We start from the raw sequence: 21559 nt of genomic DNA, 5'->3' as shown, positions 1-21559 counted from the left end.
GTGGCACATATATGGGGGGAGGGCCTGCAGGAAGGGGATGCTGATGCTACACAATGGAATGAGCCCAGGCCTTTGGAGTCAAACTGATCTTAGCTCAAATCCCCTCTCTGCCACCTACTTTTAGGAACTGGAGCCATTACTTAACTTCTCTGATCCTCACTGATACTGAGAGGGTGATGATAGCTACATGGTGGGGTCTTGAAGGTTAAGTGACAGTGCACACACAGAACTTGGCATATAACAAGAGCTGTTCGGAGCCTAGGGAAGGGTGGGTGGGCCTTCTCTGTGTCCCCTGTGTCCTTGGCATGAAATGAGGACAGAGAAAGCTGGTCTCCCTCATCCAAGGCCATGGGTTTCTTTGATCCAAGTACATCTTCAGGCTTCAGTAGAAGTAAGAGTCCCTTCACATCTTGCATCTCCCCTCAGGTATTAGTCTCCCCGAAGGCGTGGACCCCTCTTTTCTGGCCGCGCTCCCTGATGACATTCGCCGAGAAGTTCTACAGAACCAGCTGGGCATTCGTCCACCAACGCGGACTGCCCCCTCGACAAATAGCTCAGCTCCTGCAGTGGTGGGGAATCCTGGTGTGACCGAAGTGAGCCCTGAGTTCCTGGCCGCCCTGCCTCCAGCCATCCAGGAGGAAGTATGTGAGCGGGGGGGCTGGTGGTGCCAGGCTACCTGGCTGTGGGTATGCCCCCATTGACTCCTCCTGCTCTGTAGGTACTGGCACAGCAGAGAGCTGAGCAACAGCGACGGGAACTGGCACAGAATGCCAGCTCAGACACCCCCATGGACCCTGTGACCTTCATCCAGACTCTGCCCTCAGACCTGCGCCGTAGTGTCCTAGAGGACATGGAGGACAGCGTGTTGGCCGTGATGCCACCTGACATTGCAGCTGAGGCTCAAGCCCTGAGGCGAGAGCAGGAAGCCCGGCAGAGGCAGCTCATGCATGAGCGGCTTTTTGGGCACAGCAGCACCTCTGCACTCTCTGCCATTCTTCGAAGCCCGGGTACAGAGGGAGGCAAGTGGGAGGGCTCTGGAATGTCTGGCTTTGGCCACATGAGACTCTTTGTTCTCCTTTGTATTACTTGGGCCCAGCTCAGCACACACCCCCTCCCCAATTTCAGTTTCCTTTTTCTTTCCTTCCAGCCTTCACCAGTCGCCTGAGTGGCAACCGTGGGGTCCAATACACTCGGCTTGCCGTGCAGAGAGGCGGCACCTTCCAGATGGGAGGTAGCAGCAGCCATAATAGGTACCCTTTGCCTGTCTTTTTTTCTTTGCCATACCACCTTTCATGTCTACTACTAGTCCAACTCCCTTTATTTATAGGTGGAGAGGCTGAATGACCTCTCTAGGATGTTTACTTGAATGAATGGGGAAGCCAGATCTTTGGACTCCCCCTTCAGAAAGCCACACTTCTGGTTAGTGTAGCTACTGTAGACCATAATCACAAAGTAAGGTAGGCAGGCAGCAGGCTCTAGCTGTGGTTACAACAAGGAAAGCCACCTGCCTCCCACACAAATAGGAAGACAGTGACAACCGCTTGCCTTGAGATTACAGCACCTAGGCTGCAGAAGAGTTCATTATTAACGAGGCCAGAGCGTGAAGGGAGTGATCAGTCCCTATTCAGCAGACAACCTCCTGGTAGTCTATAGAAGGCCAAAATAAGCATTGTGTCCTAGGACTTTATGGGCAGTCCAATTTTACCAGTTGATACAGACCTGGGCTGCAGTCTCTGCTCTCTTCTCAGTCGTTGTGTGATGTAGGGCAAGTCACTTAACCTATTTGAGCCTCTTGCTCATCATCTCAAAATTGGGTGGTTCTCTAGTCTTTACAGGAGCCCCATGAGGAAGCTGTTACAGATATTGTAGGGTATCTGGAACATAGTAGGCACTCAAGGGGACAGCTGTTGTTACTATTAAGAATACTTAAGAGTCCTTGGACTGGACACCCTCCCTGCTCGAGCCTCCTGGGATGTATCCAGCTCATCCCCCTCCCCTAGGCCTATGCCTGATCCCAGAGCTCTAGCCAAAGTATTACCCAGAAACTATGCTCTGTTCCAGGCCTTCTGGCAGTAATGTGGACACTCTCCTACGCCTCCGAGGACGGCTCCTCCTGGATCACGAAGCCCTGTCTTGTCTCCTGGTCCTACTTTTTGTGGATGAGCCGAAGCTCAATACTAGCCGTCTACATCGAGTACTGAGAAATCTCTGCTACCATGCCCAGACCCGCCACTGGGTCATCCGAAGCCTGCTCTCCATCTTGCAGCGCAGCAGTGAGAGTGAGCTTTGCATTGAAACACCCAGGCTCTCCTCAAGTGAGGAAAAGGGCAAAAAGTCAAGCAAGAGCTGTGGGTCAAGCAGCCATGAGAACCGGCCCCTGGACCTGCTACACAAGATGGAGTCTAAGAGCTCCAACCAGCTTTCCTGGCTCTCAGTATCCATGGATGCAGCCCTAGGCTGCAGGACTAATATATTCCAGATCCAGCGTTCAGGGGGGCGCAAACATACTGAGAAGCATGCAAGTAGTGGCTCCACTGTCCACATCCACCCCCAGGCTGCTCCTGTTGTCTGCAGACACGTTCTGGATACACTCATTCAATTAGCCAAGGTGAGGAGCTTGGAGGGAACCCAACTCCTGGGGATGGAAGACGGTTGTCAGCCATAGTGTAGGTGAAATCTGAACTCTGAGGGAGCTACCAGGTCCTCATCGTTGGTGCTGAGGCCTGTATTGTTTCTGGGAGATTGTCCAGTAAATAATTCTGTGGGTTTTTTGTGTTCACTCTTCACAATTTTTATGCATTGTCTCATTCAGCCATCAAACAACCCTCAGTGGTTTGCATGGTTCCCATTTTACAGATGAAGAAGCTGGGATACAGAAATCTTTAGTGGCTTTGTCATGTGGCTAGTAAGTGATGGAGCTGGCTGGACCTAGAACTTAATTCAGTTCTCTTTTTTTTTTTTTTTCAGTCCTCTTTTTCATAAGCTTTGCTGCCATTTGTTGAGGGCCTGCCTTATACCAGGCACTATGCGAAATGCATTACCTCTAATCTCAACAATTTTGCACAGTCGTGTAGGTATCCTCCCCATTTTGTAAGTATAGAGATAGATGCTCAGAAAAGTTTGCTAATCGTCTGTCTCCCTACAGAGCTTTTGTTAGTTTCTCTAGGCTGCTTCACAACATCAGTTGGATAAAACTCCTATGTTACATCTCTCCAGTGTTACTAAAGCTGTCCAAAGGAGTGGAGAGTCTAGGAGCCAATTGTCTTTCCTTGTCACAAGACATTTTCTGTGTAGACCTCGTACGCCAAACCTGTCCTTCTTTTCCTGGCAGGTGTTTCCCAGCCACTTCACACAGCAGCGGACCAAAGAAACAAACTGTGAGAGTGATCGGGAGAGGGGCAGTAAGCAGGCCTGCAGCCCATGCTCTTCACAGTCCACGAGCAGTGGCATTTGCACAGACTTCTGGGACTTATTGGTAAAACTGGACAACATGAATGTCAGCCGGAAAGGCAAGAACTCTGTGAAGTCAGTGCCAGTGAGCGCTGGTGGTGAGGGGGAAACTTCCCCATACAGCCTCGAGGCCTCTCCACTGGGGCAGCTCATGAACATGTTGTCACACCCAGTCATCCGCCGGAGCTCTCTCTTAACTGAGAAACTCCTCAGACTCCTTTCTCTCATCTCAATTGCTCTCCCAGAAAACAAAGTGTCGGAAGCACAGGCTAATTCTGGCAGCAGTGCTTCCTCCACCAGTGTTGCCACATCAACCACATCTACCACCACTACCACTGCTGCCTCCAGCACACCCACTCCCCCTGCTGCAACCACCCCTGTCACTTCTGTTCCGGCCCTGGTTGCTGCCACGACTATATCCACCATTGCTGTAGCCGCTTCAACCACAGTGACTACCCCCACGACTTCTACCACGACTGTTTCAAGTAAGTGTGGATGTAGGCTGGGAGCTGAGGGGTGTGTACACCCACCTCACCCCCAACTCTCCCCCACCCGGGTATTCCTCCCTAAATGACAGCAGTCAGCTTGGTTTGTGTTTGTGAGAGCCAAATGTGTTAATTCTCACCCTCATTTGTCCAAGTTCTCTCCGTCTTCCCCTCCCTCCCCCCTCCCCCACTCCTGTGGAGACCACTGAATGTGGCTTCCCCTAGGCTAAGCTCAAAAAGGAGGAGAGGGGCTTCCCTGGTGGCACAGTGGTTGAGAATCTGCCTGCCAATTCAGGGGACACGGGTTCGAGCCCTGGTCTGGGAAGATCCCACATGCCGTGGAACAACTGGGCCCATGAGCCACAATTACTGAGCCCGCGCGTCTGGAGCCTGTGCTCCGCAACAAGAGAGGCCACGATAGTGAGAGGCCCGCGCACCGCGAAGAAGAGTGGCCCCCGCTTGCCACAACTAGAGAAAGCCCTCACACAGAAACGAAGACCCAACACAGCCATAAATAAATAAATAAATAAATATTTTTTTTTAAAAAGAGGGGGAGAAAGTCCCTGTCTTTAAAGAATCCCCAGTCTTTCTGGCCTGGTTGAGGGAGCCAGTTCTCAGAGGAAGCAGTTCAAGAGCAGGCAGGATAACAGTGGGAATCAGGGTAGAATCAAGTAGCCAGGCCATCCCAGGAAGTGAAGGGAATGTGCCCTGCGGCACACTAATAAGAATCATTTGAAGAAACAGATTTTGAAGGAAGGGGGGCTTTCAGAGAGCCCTCTGACGGTAGGGGAACAGTTGCGAGAAATATCTGGGATTCTTTGTCACTTTAGAAGGTACAGTCATAAGAGTCCTTGGTATCCCAAGTCATTTGGATTCGGCTATGTGGGGTGGATCTTCATTTTCACTACTTTTCCATTTTGAAGCCCTGGGCAGTGCAGTGATTGGCTCTGCCACTTAAGTCTCTGGCATGCGAGTTTCAGAGGCTTACAGTGTTCTGTCTGTTTCCTCAAAGCTTCTACTACTACTAAGGCCAGCAAATCTCCAGCGAAGGTGGGTGATATCGGCAGCAGCATGGACTTTAAGATGATATCCTCTGGCCTCACTGAAAATCAGCTCCAGCTCTCTGTGGAGGTGAGTCCAAGCTCTTCTGACCTCCCAAGGTTGGGGGAGAAAGAGTTGACCAGGGTAGATAATGTTTTAGTTCTCAAGTTGGGGCTCACCCCATCTCCTTTCTTTTTCCCAGGTGTTGACATCCCATTCTTGTTCTGAAGAAGGCCTAGAGGATGCAGCCAATGTGTTACTGCAGCTCTCTCGGGGGGACCCTGGGACCCGGGACACTGTTTTGAAGCTGCTACTGAATGGAGCCCGCCATCTGGGTTATACCCTTTGTAAACAGATAGGTAATAATAGGAGTAAAGCACCCTGTTTTTCTGAAACCTTCCACTTAGGTGTCACCTTTTTATGGAAGTCTTCCCTGAACCCCCAGGCTGAATCAAACTCCTCTGTGCATCTGTAGCACAGCCCCATGAGCTCTTCTTTCACAGCACTGATAATACTAGGTTGTCATCTGTTTTCCTCTGCCCAGTTCTCTGAGAGCAGGGCTGGTCTTCTCTCTACATTCCCAGTCCCTGGCACACAGCTGGTAATTGGTGCTTAGTGAAGGAAAATGAGAGCCCATAGGACCGACATTGCTTTTCCATTCTGGGCACTCATAAGAGCCCTATGATGAGCCTGCTGAGGCAGTTCGCCACCTCAGAGATGCACCTATACTACATTCAGGCTCGGGAATTGAAAGAATAATACCCTCTGCCTTTGTGCAGTTTTGAGGGTACAAAAATTCTAAGAATACTTGCAAATTATCTAGTTTCAGTCTTCCTGTTTTACCAAAAAGAAAACTAAAACCCAGGTGATGGGGTGGCTGAATCAAGGAGTGGGGCCAGATTTGCTTTCAGCATCTATAGAGACACTCTTTGCTCTCTCCCACCCCCCCATCCCAATCATGGGTCTCCCTAGATCTCAACCACCTGTGTAGTTATCTCCTTCTCACAAACATCCCTGGAGCTGAGGTGACATTAGAGTCAATTAAACTATGTGACCTAGGATGTTCTTTGTTGCATGAGAATTACAGAGTTCTTCCAAAAGAGGCCTCTGATCTTTCTTGACTGCCACCATTTATTCAACATCCATAGGTTAGGCAGTGTCCTAGGCACTCTGCTAGACAGTTATTTCCTAATTCTCAAAGCAGCCTTGTGAGGTTAGGCAGTATGAGCCGCATTATTAAGATGGGTAAGCAAATTGGGAAAGAGATTAAGCAATTTGCCTGAGATTACCACAAAAACCTAAGAAGTTTGAGAGGTATACAGGCTTCAAAAGAGATACTTTTTCCCCTCTGCACTGAGCGGTATTTCTTGTAGATTCAGCAAATTCTCAAGGCCAGATAAACCAGTGGCCCCTGAGCAGTTAGTTGATCTGTGAGCACACATAGTAAAATGAACAGAGCAAAATTCTGCTCATTCCAGGTTCAGTGCAGCTGAACAAAGCACCTAGGAAGTTTTCTTGGAAAGGTTTGGATTTTCACTGCTTCATTAAGGAAGTCTCTGAACACTTGCTGGCTTCTCTGCCTGCCCAGGAACCCTTCTGGCTGAACTACGGGAATACAATCTGGAACAGCAGCGGCGAGCCCAGTGTGAGACCCTCTCCCCTGATGGCCTGCCTGAGGAGCAGCCACAGACCACCAAGCTGAAAGGCAAAATGCAGAGCAGGTAGGTGGCAGCTGCCCATTTGGCTGTGGGGTTGGGATCAGGGACATTCTGAAAAGTGGCTCTTCCTGGCTTCCTGGTTATTTTTTCCCTCTTCCCTGAACAGATTTTGTTTCTGTCCTGTACACAGTTGGCCCTATTTTTCCTACTTGTGTGATTTTCTTCTGAGATTCCTTACCCCCTGCTTGACACAAGAAAGCCCTGCCTGCTCTGGGTGTTGATGCTTTGATGCTCTCAGTATACGCAAGCCACCTCTACACTCTCCAGGTTTGACATGGCTGAGAATGTGGTAATCGTGGCATCTCAGAAGCGACCTCTGGGTGGCCGGGAGCTCCAGTTGCCTTCTATGTCCATGTTGACATCCAAGACATCTACCCAGAAGTTCTTCTTGAGGGTACTGCAGGTCATCATCCAGCTCCGGGACGACACACGCCGAGCTAACAAGAAAGCCAAGCAGACAGGCAGGCTAGGTATGGAACTGGGGTGTCCAGTTGAGGGGCAAGGTTGGCGGTGGAAAAACAAGAGACCCTGGAGGGCAGGACTTAATGTCATGTCTCCTTCCTGTTTGATCTTTTCTAAGGAAAATGATGATCCTATCTTAAAATGTTGGTGGCTGCATTCTGTATCTCACTCAAGCCGTCTACATAGGAAATTTCACTAGGGCAAGTGGGAATTAAAGGGGAGTGGAAATCTGGCAAGGAAACTGGGGACAGATCTTTTGGTGAACAAGATTTAACTCACTGAGTTTGTCTCCTCTCTGCTTCCTTGAACACTGTTGGCTAAAATATTGTAGCCATGTTGCCTCAGCTATGGCATGCCAAATCCAACGTCTTTCCCCCTGTCCCGCAGAACTCTCTCACCTGCCACCATCCGTCTGCCCAGCCCCATGTTGCCTGCCCTTATCTGTAATGGTAGCTCTTAGTGCCTGACGATGAGCATTCTGAGGCTGCCTGAGCTTAAAGCTCAAAGACTTCAGCAAGGTGTCCCGTGGTGGCCCAGGAGATGGGAGAGAGAATATTGAGCATTCTCTCTTTCTACAGTTTACATCTTACCTTCTTTTTTCTTTCTCCCAGGTTCTTCCGGTTTAGGCTCAGCTAGCAGCATCCAGGCAGCTGTTCGGCAGCTGGAGGCTGAGGCTGATGCCATTATACAAATGGTACGTGAGGGTCAAAGGGCGCGGAGACAGCAACAAGCAGCAACGGTTAGCATGATGCCTGTGGCCCCTCATTCATTTGTCTCTCCTCCCTCCCCCACCACATCATCAGTGGGGTTTCATTGCCCTTACCTTGTATGCTTTTGCATTAAGTTTGCTATATGAATGCTTCTGGATAACAGGGTTACTTTCTCTTGGTGCTTTCTTTACTGTTTGTTTATTGGTTTGGTTTGGTTTGATTTAAAGCTTGGCCATCATACCCCACTCCCAGCTATCCAATCAACAGTGGCGCTTTTGCAAACTGCATAATGCTAAGTGTCTGGGTTCTGAGGGGATTCGTGATAAAAGATTTTTCAGTCTCATGGAACAATGCAAGTACCTCAGAGACACGTCAGGAATCCTGCCCTTGAAAGTCCCCCAAGCTTGGTACACATCCCACACAGCCTCTTCTGGCTATGGCTGATCCCTCCACCCTGGTCTCTGCCTCTATTCTTCATACTCCTTTGGCACCCAGGCAGTTGGGCACTTTTAGGAGGAAGCCTTTTCAGGTTCCTAGGTAGCCAGTTCATTGTTGGGATCTCAGCACAGAGTGGCTGTAGGAAAAGCCTGGAATCATGTATATATGCTGTGGCACTCATTGTTTTCCTGTCCTTGTAACAACATGCAAGTCGCCTTCCCAAGATCCGGGAAATAAGGATATCTCGATGCTTATTTTTTCTTTATCTGTAATTACTATTATACAGTGTGATTTCATTGAGCATGCTGGGAACAGCCTAGAATTTAAGAGCTGTAGCTCCAGCAGGGTAGAAAGGGAGAATAGAGAACTATTATTCTGGAGTATTTTTTCTGCCCAGTCTCTTTCCCACACCTGATATGACAGCTGTTGGCTTTTTTAAAAAGCCAATCCCATCCATCAAAGATTGCACTAATTCATTCCCGTTATTTCCCCTTTTGTGAGCAAAAAGGAACAAAGAGTAAACCTACCTTCTGCCCATCTGAGTTTTATATATAGGTATATATATGTGTGTAAACTGTCCCTAGAAGTCTTGAAGTCCAGGAGGATGGTGCCTGACTGGACACAGGCCTGGAATAGAGTGGAGGCAAATGCGGGCATCCAGGGAGCTCTTTGCAAAAGCTTGCTAGCTCAGGGTGGAGGACAGCAAAGGAGGTGGGAAGGCCATTCTTTTGTCCTGGAGAGCTACCTAAGGAAACTTCTTTCCATATGGGAAGACATGGGAGGCTTCTTTCCAAGCTTATGATATGTGAGAGATTGTAGGACAGCCTCTAGCCTGTCCCTGAGGAAAGCAGAGTTGCACCCTTTATGTGACTTTGTCTCCCTTTTATCCAGTCGGAGTCAAGCCAGTCAGAGGCATCTGTCCGAAGGGAGGAATCACCCATGGATGTGGACCAGCCATCTCCCAGTGCTCAAGATACTCAGTCCATTGGTTAGTACTGCTTCCCATCTCCAGCCCAACAAAAGGGAGAACCAGTCTTCATGGAATGCCTGCTGGATCCCCTGCTTCCAACATACATAAGCTCAGTGTTTTCCAGTTTGTTCAAGTGAACCCTGGTTTCTGTATGTTGATAGGCCCGTACCAATCAACTAAGATCACTAACCATCACCACCTGGTCCTCATTGGAGAATCATAGCACACATTGCAATTTCTGTAGTGAAGAAACTATGATGATATTGTGTGGAGACAGCATACGTTTGAGTCTTGTCTCCCCATTTACTATCTCTGGGACCTGAGGCAAACCTCTCTTTGTTCAGTTTCCTCATTTAAAATAGGGATGTTCATAGTTAGGATTGAGTTAACACGTGTACATATAGCACTTAGAGCAGTACCTGGCACACAGTGGATGCTATTATTAGCAGCATTTTTCAAGGTTAATTTCATATAGAATGCTTTTTGGCACCCTTTTAACACATTCCTGTGGGATAGTGTTGTCATAGGACATCCAGTTTTTTAAATATATTAAATCATTTAATAATCCATAGGTTTTCTGGGAGCTAGTAAGGCAATGAGAAGACCAATGCTGTCTGGTAGAATTTTCTTGCAGTAGCCATTAGCTACATGTAGCTTACTGAGCACTTGAAAAGCGTCTAGTGCAACTAGACAAACTTTTTCTTGTATTAATTTTATTCAGTTTAAGTTTAAATGCCATCCAGTATAGGACTAGAACTTGCTTTCAGATGTCACTCAGTTACTCATTGGCCAGTGGACCAATCTACTTGATCTGCCTAATGGCCTGTGCATTTGGTCTGAATGAAGGAAAAGCCTCAGGGGCTTCCCAATCTCTCCTCTCTGTGCCCTCTATGCTCAGATGGAACTCCACAGGGGGAGAAGGAGAAGGAGGAGAGGCCACCCGAGTTACCCCTGCTCAGCGAGCAACTGAGCTTGGATGAGCTGTGGGACATGCTGGGAGAGTGCCTAAAGGAACTGGAGGAATCCCATGACCAGCATGCGGTGCTAGGTGAGTTGTGGCCTGAGGGAGGGCCCAGGTCCGCTGATCTGCTCTGGGGCCCTTTCTGCCAGCTTAATTTTCTTCCTTCCAGATTACTCCTCTCTGTCAGATCTCCATAATAGGAGTTCAAAGGAGAGGATTTTTTTTTCTCTGACTTCATTGTCAGAAAAAAGATTAACGTTCTCTTTTGGTAGCTGGTATCTTTTACTTTTTAGACTGGGGGAATCTTTATAACTGGTTGCCTATCCCATTTTTCTCTGGAAACTCTGACTTCCTCTGCGGCACCATTATATTTCTCCTGCAAGTTTTCATTACTTTTTCATGTAGTACTTTTGAAATTTGATTATGAGGGGGGAAGAGGTTTATATGTTGAAGTTTATAAAGTAAATTGTCACTGTCCTATCGTTCCTACCCCCAGTACTACAGCCTGCCGTCGAGGCCTTCTTTCTGGTCCATGCCACAGAGCGGGAGAGCAAGCCTCCTGTCCGAGACACCCGTGAGAGCCAGCTGGCACACATCAAGGATGAGCCTCCTCCACTCTCCCCTGCCCCCTTAACCCCAGCCACTCCTTCCTCCCTTGACCCATTCTTCTCCCGGGAGCCCTCGTCTATGCACATCTCATCAAGCCTGCCCCCTGACACACAGAAGTTTCTTCGCTTTGCAGGTACAGGGAACTCTTAGGTACCCAAATGTAGAAGGCTTCATTTTTTTACAGGGTCAATTCATACATTTTGTTCTTAGCTGATTTGCAGGGTGAGAGAGTGAGAGAGAGAGAGAGAGAGAGAGTGTGTGTGTGTGTGTGTGTGTGTGTGTGTGTGTGTGTGTGTGTGTTGGAAAGTGAGGCTAGTGAGGCAGGGACTGGGTCTGGAAGTCCTTGCTTGTGTGCCACACTACGTTTTTTTCCCCTGAAACAAGGAAGAGAGAGTTGCTGGCTGGTTGGCTTTCATTCATTCTTCTGAGACCCATGATGTGCTGATTCCTGCTGTCCTTTCTCCCCCCAGAGACTCATCGCACTGTGTTAAACCAGATCCTACGGCAGTCCACCACCCACCTCGCTGACGGGCCTTTTGCTGTCCTGGTAGACTACATTCGTGTCCTCGACTTTGATGTCAAGCGCAAGTATGTGCCCTGGTGTTGGGGGGATGGGAACTCTCTAAACGGTATCTCCTCTCCCAGAAAGGAGCCAAAATTTCTCCTGGGATGATGTTTTCAGGGAAAAAAGTTTCCCTTGGTGGCAGCCCTTAGAATGGTGCTGGGGGGTGGGGGGGGCGGGGAGAGACTCATCTGTCTGTGCCACGGACAATCATTGTACGTAAATACTCCTTGGCCTTCTCCAACCCAGTCTCCATTCTTCATCAGAGAAATGCAAGCCTTTGTTTAATCACATGATTTCTAAAGTCCCAGTCCTTCCTTTGGGGTAATACAGGAGGTGCAGGTAGCCACAGCAGGGCTCGTGGGGGGGGCGAGCCTCCACAACACTCCTGTCATTTTTTACTCTTCTCTTCCTTCCTGTGCACCTACACATGCTTACCTGCTTATTGCAGAAATTCCATGCCTTAATGTCTGTGGGCCCCTATTCGATGGAGATGGGAAAAATTTAGAGTTGGTAGTGAATGACCTGCCTCTCCCAAACACTGGAGGGATCAAAGTGTCTGGAGGATGGGGGGAACATCACTGCGGATCTTCATCCTAATCAGGCAAACAAAAGTTTACTCTGCCACCCCTAATCTTATTTTCCTTCCTTTCCTACCTCCCAAGATATTTCCGCCAAGAGCTGGAGCGTTTGGACGAGGGGCTCCGGAAAGAAGACATGGCTGTGCACGTCCGCCGTGACCATGTGTTTGAAGACTCCTATCGTGAGCTGCACCGGAAATCCCCTGAAGAAATGAAGAATCGATTGTAAGAGCCCAGAGCAGAGTATAAGCAGGATGGGAGGGTTGGGACCCTCCCTACATGGTAGTGAAGGCTTACTTGGGGCCCAGATGTGCAGGGGAACTTAGGGAGGTGCTGCCCTCCCCAGTAGGAATTCCTAAGAGGAATCCAGCTTAGATAATCTCACTGAACTGTCACCTGTCTTCTCCACCCAGTCTCATGAGACTGGTCTTTTGCTGGCCATCTGGCCCTTGGGCTGAGCTATCCAACAATTCCTGTACAGACCGGAGAGTCTTTCGCATTTACAAAGGTACACCTGATGGCTTCGCAAAGAGAGCTTCCTCCATTGTTACACTAGGAACGGGAACCCTGCTAAGCAAATGGTACCCTGGGTTGAGGGAGACCATACTTGCAAGAGTGGCTCCCCACCAAATTGGTAATCCCTCACTGGTGATTCTGGCGCCACCTAGAGGAGATTGGCAGTTTGCAGTACCATGTGTCATGGGAGCCATTGAGATGATAGACCTATTGATGTAGTTTGATCCTCCTGAACTCAGGAACTTGATTCCTCCCTTCCCTTATGGCACGGGCTCACTATCCATGTAGTCACACACGAAGTCAGAGAGGCTTCCAAGACAGACTGAACCCTACTCCTCCACCACCAAATCCTTATAGACGTCGGACTCTGAGCTCAGCTCTCTTTGATGCCACTTGATGATTCCTTCCTTGATGAAAGCCTCCTGCTTTCTTATTAGGCCTTTATACCTTTCCTATTACTGTTTTCTGGAATATGGGTGAGGCTTTACTGATACTTCGGGACATCTCTTCCATCAGTGATGCCCTTTTTTGTCCCAGATCCCCACCACTCCTCTGGGCTCTCCTGGCACTCTGCATTTACCACTGTCCTCTGACCCTGCACTCCCCAGCTACTCCTTCACAATCGCTCACTCAGGTCATGCTGTGCAAAAGAATGGATTTGTCCTGGGCTTTCTGCACATCCCTGTTTCTGCTCTCTTATACAGGTATATAGTGTTTGAAGGAGAAGAAGGGCAGGATGCTGGAGGGCTCCTGCGGGAGTGGTATATGATCATCTCTCGGGAGATGTTTAATCCTATGTATGCCTTGTTCCGTACCTCACCTGGTGATCGGGTCACATACACCATCAATCCATCTTCCCACTGCAACCCCAACCACCTTAGCTACTTCAAGTTTGTCGGACGCATCGTGGCCAAAGCTGTATATGACAACCGCCTCCTAGAGTGCTACTTTACTCGGTCCTTCTACAAACACATCTTGGGCAAGTCTGTCAGGTGAGGATGTGGCACAAACCTGGGACTGTCTTCAGTCCTGGAAATCTAGTCCCTTTTCTTGTGTCCCATCACTAGGCTGCCTCTCCTCCACCCCAACCCATGGCCCTAATTTTGTTTATCTAGATATACAGATATGGAGAGCGAAGATTACCACTTCTACCAGGGCCTGGTTTATCTGCTGGAAAATGATGTCTCCACACTAGGCTACGACCTCACCTTCAGCACTGAGGTAGGTCAGGAGATCCTGACCATGGCACATCCCAGCTAGTCGAGGAAACCCGTTATGGGGTTGTCCTTGAACTGGCATTGGATAACCTCTAATGCTTCTAAGGAAGCATCTTGTTGTCTTAAGTCCCATTCCCCGTTCCCCATCTGGCAGAGAGCAGTGGGTATTTGCATGAGATGGCACAAACAGAAAAACCAGAATTTGTAAAACAATCCAGGCTGTTTCCTAGTTTCCTCTATATTTTGAAAAAATGCTCTAGTACATTATTCTTCATTCCCAAAGGCAGTTCACTCTAGAAAAATTGTACAAATAGACATAAATGAAAAACAAAAAAATTTCAAGGTTACTCTTCCCCCAAATTGCTTTCCATAAAGATTCTGTTGTGTTACATTATGTATGTTATCCATGCCCTTTTCCCTTTTACTATTGATAGTTTCCGTATGTTTTAGGACCAAACCCTTGGCCTTTCCCTATTAGGGATTTATGAGCTCATGAGAAAAGTCACTGTTTTTTATGACCTTGCTTCATCTCCTTGCCCAGGATACAGCAAAGAGTTTAGGGTGTGTTTCCAGGTATCTATGTAAGTTCCATCCTAGACCAAGCCTGATTCATATTATTGGTTTTGGGTATTCTAGGTCCAAGAGTTTGGAGTGTGTGAAGTTCGTGACCTCAAACCCAATGGGGCCAACATCTTGGTAACAGAGGAGAATAAGAAGGAGTATGTACACCTGGTGTGCCAGATGAGAATGACAGGTAGGGGAAATGTCCATTAGACTCCCTAGTTGCTCAGTATGGGGCAAGGTCAGGCCTCACTCATTTCACAGACATTGTTTCTTCTCTTCCCCTATGCCAGCCACAAATGCCTTGCATAAAAGGAGTCCAAAAACCTGACCAAAAAATATTTCCCTTCATCCACCCTCATATGGGGGCCTAGAAACAGAGTGGTAGGTGAGGTAGGCAGATCAGTCAGCATCCTGCCAGATTGGGGATCTCTGACCTCTAACAGTTGTATGAGTTCAGATGCCACGTGGCTTGTTGGTTCTCTCCCCAGGAGCCATCCGCAAACAGCTGGCAGCTTTCTTAGAAGGTTTCTATGAGATCATTCCAAAGCGCCTCATTTCCATCTTCACTGAGCAGGAGTTAGAGCTGCTCATATCAGGACTGCCCACAATCGACATTGACGATTTGAAATCCAACACTGAATACCACAAGTACCAGTCCAACTCTATTCAGGTGAGCTGCTGCTGGCATCCCTCCCTGTATCCTTAAGCAGTGTTAGTTTGTATGACACCAAATAAACCAGTACTCTTAGGGGAAGGGAGTTTTGAGTGACAGCTTACCTGTACCTAACTCTTCACTCTTCTGGAGTTTCAGTTTTCAGGTGATCTCCTTGCTCATCTTGTGAATGGAGGAACTGAAACCTGTCTCACAGAAGGGGCTTGCCTAACATTCCAAATCCCATCCCCCTTTCTTCCAAGAGCTCTCTGCCTAACACTGGCTTCTTGTGTTCATTCCTGTAGATCCAGTGGTTCTGGAGAGCACTGCGTTCTTTCGATCAAGCTGACCGTGCCAAGTTCCTCCAGTTTGTCACGGGTACTTCCAAGGTGCCCCTGCAAGGTTTTGCTGCCCTTGAAGGCATGAATGGCATTCAGAAGTTTCAGATCCATCGAGATGACAGGTCCACAGACCGCCTGCCTTCAGCTCACACATGGTAAGAGGAAAGGTTTGTTCTCCTTTTCAGCATTTAGATTGAATTTGCATATTTGCTACTTCTAGGCCCCTACCCGTGGTCAGGAGCGCAAATCTGGCCCCAGGTACCCTGGACCTGGGGTAGCTCATAGTTTGGTGGTTTTTGTGGAGAAGATGATATTTGAGATGAGAAGCTGGCCCAGACTCACAGTGGGGCTGGGGTGACATTGCAGATGAGCGCTGCCATGTGAGAACAAGGTGTATTCCAGGGCTCAACGTGGCCAGAGCAAGGAGTTGCAGGGAGCAGAATGCTAAAGAACTCGGCAGGGGTGACCAGTGACCCTGAATGCCTCCTTGGAGCTTTCATGTAGGGTCGTGGTATTTAAGGAGGAGTGACAGGGTCAGATTATGTTTTAGGTGCCTGGTGGCCAGTATTGGGGCCAGATTAGAGGAGGGCAGACAAGGCTAGGACAGGATTGGGAGTCTACGAGCAGAAGTCAAGTGGGCACCATGGGAACACGGATTTGGTTATCATCTTTTGTCACGAATTGATCTTTCTTCTTTCCCTAGTTTTAATCAGCTGGACCTGCCTGCCTATGAGAGCTTTGAGAAGCTCCGCCACATGCTACTATTGGCCATCCAGGAGTGCTCTGAAGGCTTTGGGCTGGCCTAATAAGGCCCCGCCCACCACTGTGGGGTTTTTCTACCATTGTTGGACCTGGGAAGGGGGGAAATGAAAACAAAAAAGAACCAGAAAGAAAATGTCAAAACCAATAAATGAAAATCCACCAACTCACCATGTGTGTGTCCCAGCTGCCCCATCTTCCCCAGCGCATACCCGTTCCCCCTTTCCTGCTCATTCTCTCTCCCCGCTCCCTTTTCCTCACCTCCTCTCCCCGTTCCATGCCGTCCATGATCCCTCACCCCGTGTATTAAAAAGGCAATAGCCTTTACAGGGACCCGTTTGTCCCAACTGTTTGAACAGTGTGCTCCTCAGATTCTGTGTTCAGAAGGATTTGCTGCATTGAGACTTGAAACCTTTGGATAGGGGAAAAAATTATATATATATATATTTTTTTGTTCTGTTTGCATTTCTTAATTTGTGCTTGGAATGTGTTGATGTGCACAGCTAATGATTCAATGCGAGAAAAGATTGGCGTCTGTGTTGTGGAGGTTTCAAATAAAGAGCACTCTTCATAACTCACTTTTCACAATGGAGTTTTTTTCGAGTTTAAAAAGAAACATTTCTTGAGCACATGCTAGATGGCTGAAGAAGAGATCCAAATGGACTCTCCAGAAAGCCATCTCTGTCACCACACGGGTGCATCCTCCTCCTTCAGAGTCATCAGGAACTGGGGAGATCTTTTTCAGAATGGGATCTGCACTTGGGGGTGGTGATGGTGTTAGAGATTATAGCCAAGGACAAAGCACATTGCCTTGCTCTAGGGGAACAAACCAGCAGGGTTCTAAGAGAATTCACTCAACCCAACCGAAGGTTCTATTTCCTGAGCCTTTATAACAGTTTCAAGCCTGGAGCTCAGTTTAAAATTTTGATTTCATTTATTAATGTTTTAGTTTATTTCTAACAAATTTTAATAAGCAAATAATTTGACTAGCTCCCCAGAACAGTCTGTCCATCCTTTTTGGTTTTGTTTTGTCATCTGCTTGTTTGCCAGTCTGTTCACGGATCGCCCAACAGTCTTTTGTGGTTTTTTTTTACTCCATCCAGCACTTAAAGTTGATCTAAGGACTTTGATGGTTCCAGCCTTCAAAGAAAAAAGTAATAAAAGTTTAGTTAGAAAAATAACCTCAAGTGGTACTTGCTTTGTGTGGGTTTTCTCATTCTCCGAGGCTCTACTTCTTAGAGATTTTCCCCTTAACCATGTCCCAAAGTGTGGATCTAGGAAAGTGGTGTGTCTGTCCTTAACCTGATCCCTTGGTCCTGATGCAAATGGCTGCTTGTCTTTTTTTTTTTCTTCCAATGTTCACACTTGTCTGTTCCTGGCCCCCCTGACCACTGAGAAGACAGATGAATCAACCCTGTCCCTCCTATTGAGCTTCTAGTCAAGGGGTGAAGACAGATCAGTTCTGTGACCAGGTGTAGGAAGGGGGTCTGGGTGCCCAGCAGAAGTACCTGGTCTAGCCTGGGAGATCAGGAAAGGCTTTCTATCGTCAGTGGCATTTGGGTTGAATCATAAGGCTGTGTGAGAGTGAAGATTAAGAAGAACAGGGTAATCTAGCTCAAGGCAGCAAGGGTCCAGTTGATAGGGCAAGGCTTGAGCAAAGGATAGTGGCCTGAGATGAGGCTGGGAGTCCACCAGGGCTTTAAAATAAAAGGAACAAATAAGCAGAAATATAGTAGAATTGATCAATACACTTAAGAACTGGTTCTTTGAAAAATCAAAGTAGAATAAAGCTCTGACCATTTAAATTTGAAAGGGGTGCAAGGGTTGGGAGTCGGGTGTGGGAGTTCGGAGTACAGATGGAATAATCCTGAAGGAAATAAATGAATCTAATTCAATGGCATACCACAAAAACCTAATGTGACTGAGTATGATTTGCCTTTGGGATATTCATCACCTCAGTGTCAAAAGAGAAAAACCTTTTGACAGTAGATGCAAGGCATTTGCCAACAGTAACTATTCCTGGTAACTTGTAAAGATACTACCTTGATAAGGTAGCATCAGACCAAGAGTCAACATCACACTGCAAGCATAAAGTGGTCAGTTATCACCATTAACACTGTTCTGCAAGTTCTAGCCATTTCCATAAAGCAGGAAACAAGGTATAGCTGTTGAAGAGAAACTATTTTGCTAAACCAAGAGAATCAAAAGTTATTAGAGCTTAAGTGAGTCCAGCAAGAGGCCTGGTTATAATGAACAAAACATTCGTGTAAACGTTTATTGTCCAACAAGTATAAATAATCTGATAAATTAATATAAAGAAATCCTATACAATAGTAAAAACATCCATTGCATATATCAACATACACAATCTCAAAGATAAGCAAAAATGTATGAGACCTGCCTGTTTAAAAATTGCAAAACAATACTACATATGTGTATACCAAGAACATGAAAAACCACATCCACATGTATGAAGAGTATGGAAGCCCATGCATAAGTATGACAGTACTGCACGATGTTCAGGATAAGCTATGGGGGACAAAAGGGGATGCAGTTGGGAAGAGGTACATTACCCAGAGGGCTTAAATTAAATGTTTTATTTCTTAAGCTGGGTGGTGCAGGGTACATAAGTATTTCTTATAATACTATAATACTTTATAACTTTTCTACACCTGAGATATTTCAAAATAAGTTTTTTGAGATGGACAATTTAATAGTTCCAAATGCATTTGAGGCAGGTATCAAGGAAGTCAATAACAGGCCTAAATTTACGTGAAGGCTAATTAATAGCTGCTTTCATGATATGATTAAACATGTCTCTTTTTGCCCCCTAATAATTCCCTCCACTGATGTATGTGTGTTACAATTACTACTGGTTGTCTCCTTATTAAAATAGTCCCCTTTTCTTATAATTAGGGTGACCATATAACTTATCATCCAAGGTTGGGCAAATTTTCAAATAAAAAGGGTGTTATTAATTATGCTGTGGGACTCCCCTGGTGGTCCAGTGGTTAGTACTCCATGCTTCCATTGCAGGGGGCGCGGGTTCAATCCCTGGTCAGGGAACTAAGATTCCTACATGCCACATGGCACAGCCACCAAAAAAAAAAAAAAATTATGCTGGGCCACAAGTGCAAACAAACCCAGATAAACTGGGATGTATGGCTCTATACTTATGAAGCATAGTATGTCTTGGCTGGAGAAACAATTATTACCCAACATAAACATTTTTACTGAGCGCTTACCATGTACTGACAACACTGAGAAGTCACTGCTTTCCAAAAACTCACTGAAGGGAAGGGGTTAGGTGTTAGGAAAGTTCAGGGAGCAATGGATACACAAAGACTCGATAGGCAGGGGTAGCAGGATTAAACATTTTCTCAAATACAAGCAATGACCAGTTAGAAAACAACAGGAAATAGATTCCCTTCACAACAGTAACATAAAATACCTAGGAATAATCTTAAGAAGCAGTGTTTGGGATCCATGTGAAGAAGGATGCTGCAAAACTCTTGTGAGAAGCATAAAAAGAGGCAAATGAACAGGCTTACTGTCTTCATTTGCAAGTATAGCTGGCCTTGAGACTTTGGAAAACAGACATGCTAAGCAAGGTGGAAGCTGAAATGAGCAGACCTGACAGAGAATGGCTTCAAGCCGTGACTATTCAGTGTGCTATGGTCTACTGTAAAGAGAAAATGAAGCACCAAGAGCCAGTTGGGGAAGGAATAGCTTTGTCAATGTTAAGTTTGGGAAACTTGCCTAAGTATTGGAAGGGGGAGAAATAGAAAGTTTGCTCTGCAATTCACACTAAATAAATTCCAAATGGAAGATTCAAGTGTGAAAAACGTGAACTTATTTTTGGGGGCAAATAAGTGATCTGGGATATGGAAAATTTAACACTAAAAACTACAAAAGACATTATAATGGAAAAGACTGATATATTTGACTACTAAAACATTGGCAACACCACGAGAAGAATTAAAAAGCAACGGCAATCTAGGAAACAATACATCTCTAACAGGCAATGGGTTAATCCTTGCTGTATATATATTTTTTTATTTACAAATCACTGAGAGACAAACTCCGCAACAGAAAAACATCCAAGGACATGAAAAGGCAATTCAGAAAAGAAGAAACACAAATGACAGATGGTCAACAAACACATGAAAAGATGCTCAACATCACTATTACAGAAATGCAAATCAAAACTACAGTGAGGGGACTTCCCTGGTGGCACAGAGGTTAAGAATCTGCCTGCCAAGGCAGGGGACATGGGTTCGAGCCCCAGTCCGGGAAGATCCCACATGCCACGGAGCAACTAAGCCCGTGCGCCACAACTACTGAGCCTGCTCACCTAGAGCCCGTGCTCCATAACAAGAGAAGCCACCGCAATGAGAAGCCCGCACACCAAAACGAAGAGTAGCCCCTGCATGCCGCAACTAGAGAAAGCCCGCGTGCAGCAACAAAGACCCAATGCAGCCAAAAATAAATAAATAAATAATTAAAAAAAAAAAAACTACAGTGAGGTATCACCTAACACCGGTCAGAATGGCCATCATTAAAAAATCTACAGGAACTTCCCTTGGTGGCTCACTGGTTAAGAATCTGCCGGCCAATGCAGGGGACACGGGTTCGATCCCTGCTCTGGGAAGATCCCACATGCCGTGGAGCAATGAAGCCTGTGCGCCACAACTACTGAGCCTGCGATCTAGAGCCCGCGAGCCACAGCTACTGAGTCCATGTGCCGCAACTACTGAAGCCCGCGTGCCTAAAGCCCATGCTCCGCAACAAGAGAAGCCACCATAATGAGAAGCCTGCACACCACAACAAAGAGTAGCCCCCACTCACCGCAATTAGAGAAAACCTGCACGCAGCAACGAAGACCCAACACAGCCAAAAATAAATAAATAAATTTATTAAAATTAATAAATAAATAATAAAAAAACCTACAAACAGGGACTTCCCTGGTGGTCCAGTGGTAAAGAATCTACCTTGCAATGCAGGGGATGCGGGTTCAATCCCTGGTCAGGGAACTAAGATCCCACATGCCTCGTGGCTACTAAGCCCACCCACCACAACTACTGAGCTCGTGAGCCTCAACTAGAGAGCCTGCGTGCCACAAACTACAGAGCCCATGTGCTCTGGAGCCTGCACGCCACAACTAGAGAAGAGAAAACCTGTACGCCGCAACTAGAGAGAAACCCACGCGCAGCAACAAAAGATCCCACATGCCTCAACGAAGATCCTGCGTGCCGCAACTAAGACCTGATGCAGCCAAAAATAAATAAACAAAAAAATTTTGTTTAAATCTACAAACAATAAATGCTGGAGAGGGTGTGGAGAAGAGGGAAACGTCTAGCACTGTTGGTGGGAATGCAAATTGATACAGCCACTATAGAGAACAGTATGGAGGTTCCTTAAAAAACTAAAAATAGAACTACCATATAACCCAGCAATCCCACTACTGGGCATGTACCCAGAGAAAACCATAATTCAAAAGGATACATGCACCCCAGTGTTCAT

General features: G+C 46.9%; 1 protein-coding gene across 15 annotated transcripts in view; it reads left to right on the top strand.

The window, feature by feature from the left end:
• Window positions 1-16595, top strand: part of HUWE1 (HECT, UBA and WWE domain containing E3 ubiquitin protein ligase 1) — a 143427-nt gene extending 126832 nt beyond the window's left edge. For 14 of the 15 annotated variants that reach the window (XM_068533919.1, XM_068533916.1, XM_068533920.1 and 11 more), the window contains 21 exons: window positions 427-641; window positions 719-1007; window positions 1148-1250; window positions 2062-2608; window positions 3332-3935; window positions 4948-5066; window positions 5179-5335; window positions 6565-6697; window positions 6962-7164; window positions 7768-7895; window positions 9196-9292; window positions 10173-10322; window positions 10732-10977; window positions 11315-11432; window positions 12072-12212; window positions 13208-13495; window positions 13619-13724; window positions 14357-14474; window positions 14773-14954; window positions 15242-15432; window positions 15981-16595. In XM_068533919.1, the coding sequence (XP_068390020.1) occupies window positions 427-641; window positions 719-1007; window positions 1148-1250; window positions 2062-2608; window positions 3332-3935; window positions 4948-5066; window positions 5179-5335; window positions 6565-6697; window positions 6962-7164; window positions 7768-7895; window positions 9196-9292; window positions 10173-10322; window positions 10732-10977; window positions 11315-11432; window positions 12072-12212; window positions 13208-13495; window positions 13619-13724; window positions 14357-14474; window positions 14773-14954; window positions 15242-15432; window positions 15981-16083 (4238 nt within the window). In that variant the 3' untranslated portion in view covers window positions 16084-16595. The remainder of the gene's footprint in view (window positions 1-426; window positions 642-718; window positions 1008-1147; window positions 1251-2061; window positions 2609-3331; window positions 3936-4947; window positions 5067-5178; window positions 5336-6564; window positions 6698-6961; window positions 7165-7767; window positions 7896-9195; window positions 9293-10172; window positions 10323-10731; window positions 10978-11314; window positions 11433-12071; window positions 12213-13207; window positions 13496-13618; window positions 13725-14356; window positions 14475-14772; window positions 14955-15241; window positions 15433-15980) is intronic. The other variant, XM_068533927.1, reaches the window with a different exon arrangement.
• Window positions 16596-21559: the final 4964 nt, after the last annotated feature.

Source organism: Eschrichtius robustus, chromosome X, assembly GCF_028021215.1.
Source record: "Eschrichtius robustus isolate mEscRob2 chromosome X, mEscRob2.pri, whole genome shotgun sequence".
In the NCBI taxonomy this organism is placed as follows: domain Eukaryota; kingdom Metazoa; phylum Chordata; class Mammalia; order Artiodactyla; family Eschrichtiidae; genus Eschrichtius; species Eschrichtius robustus.
This window is presented reverse-complemented; position numbering and strand designations above follow the sequence as displayed.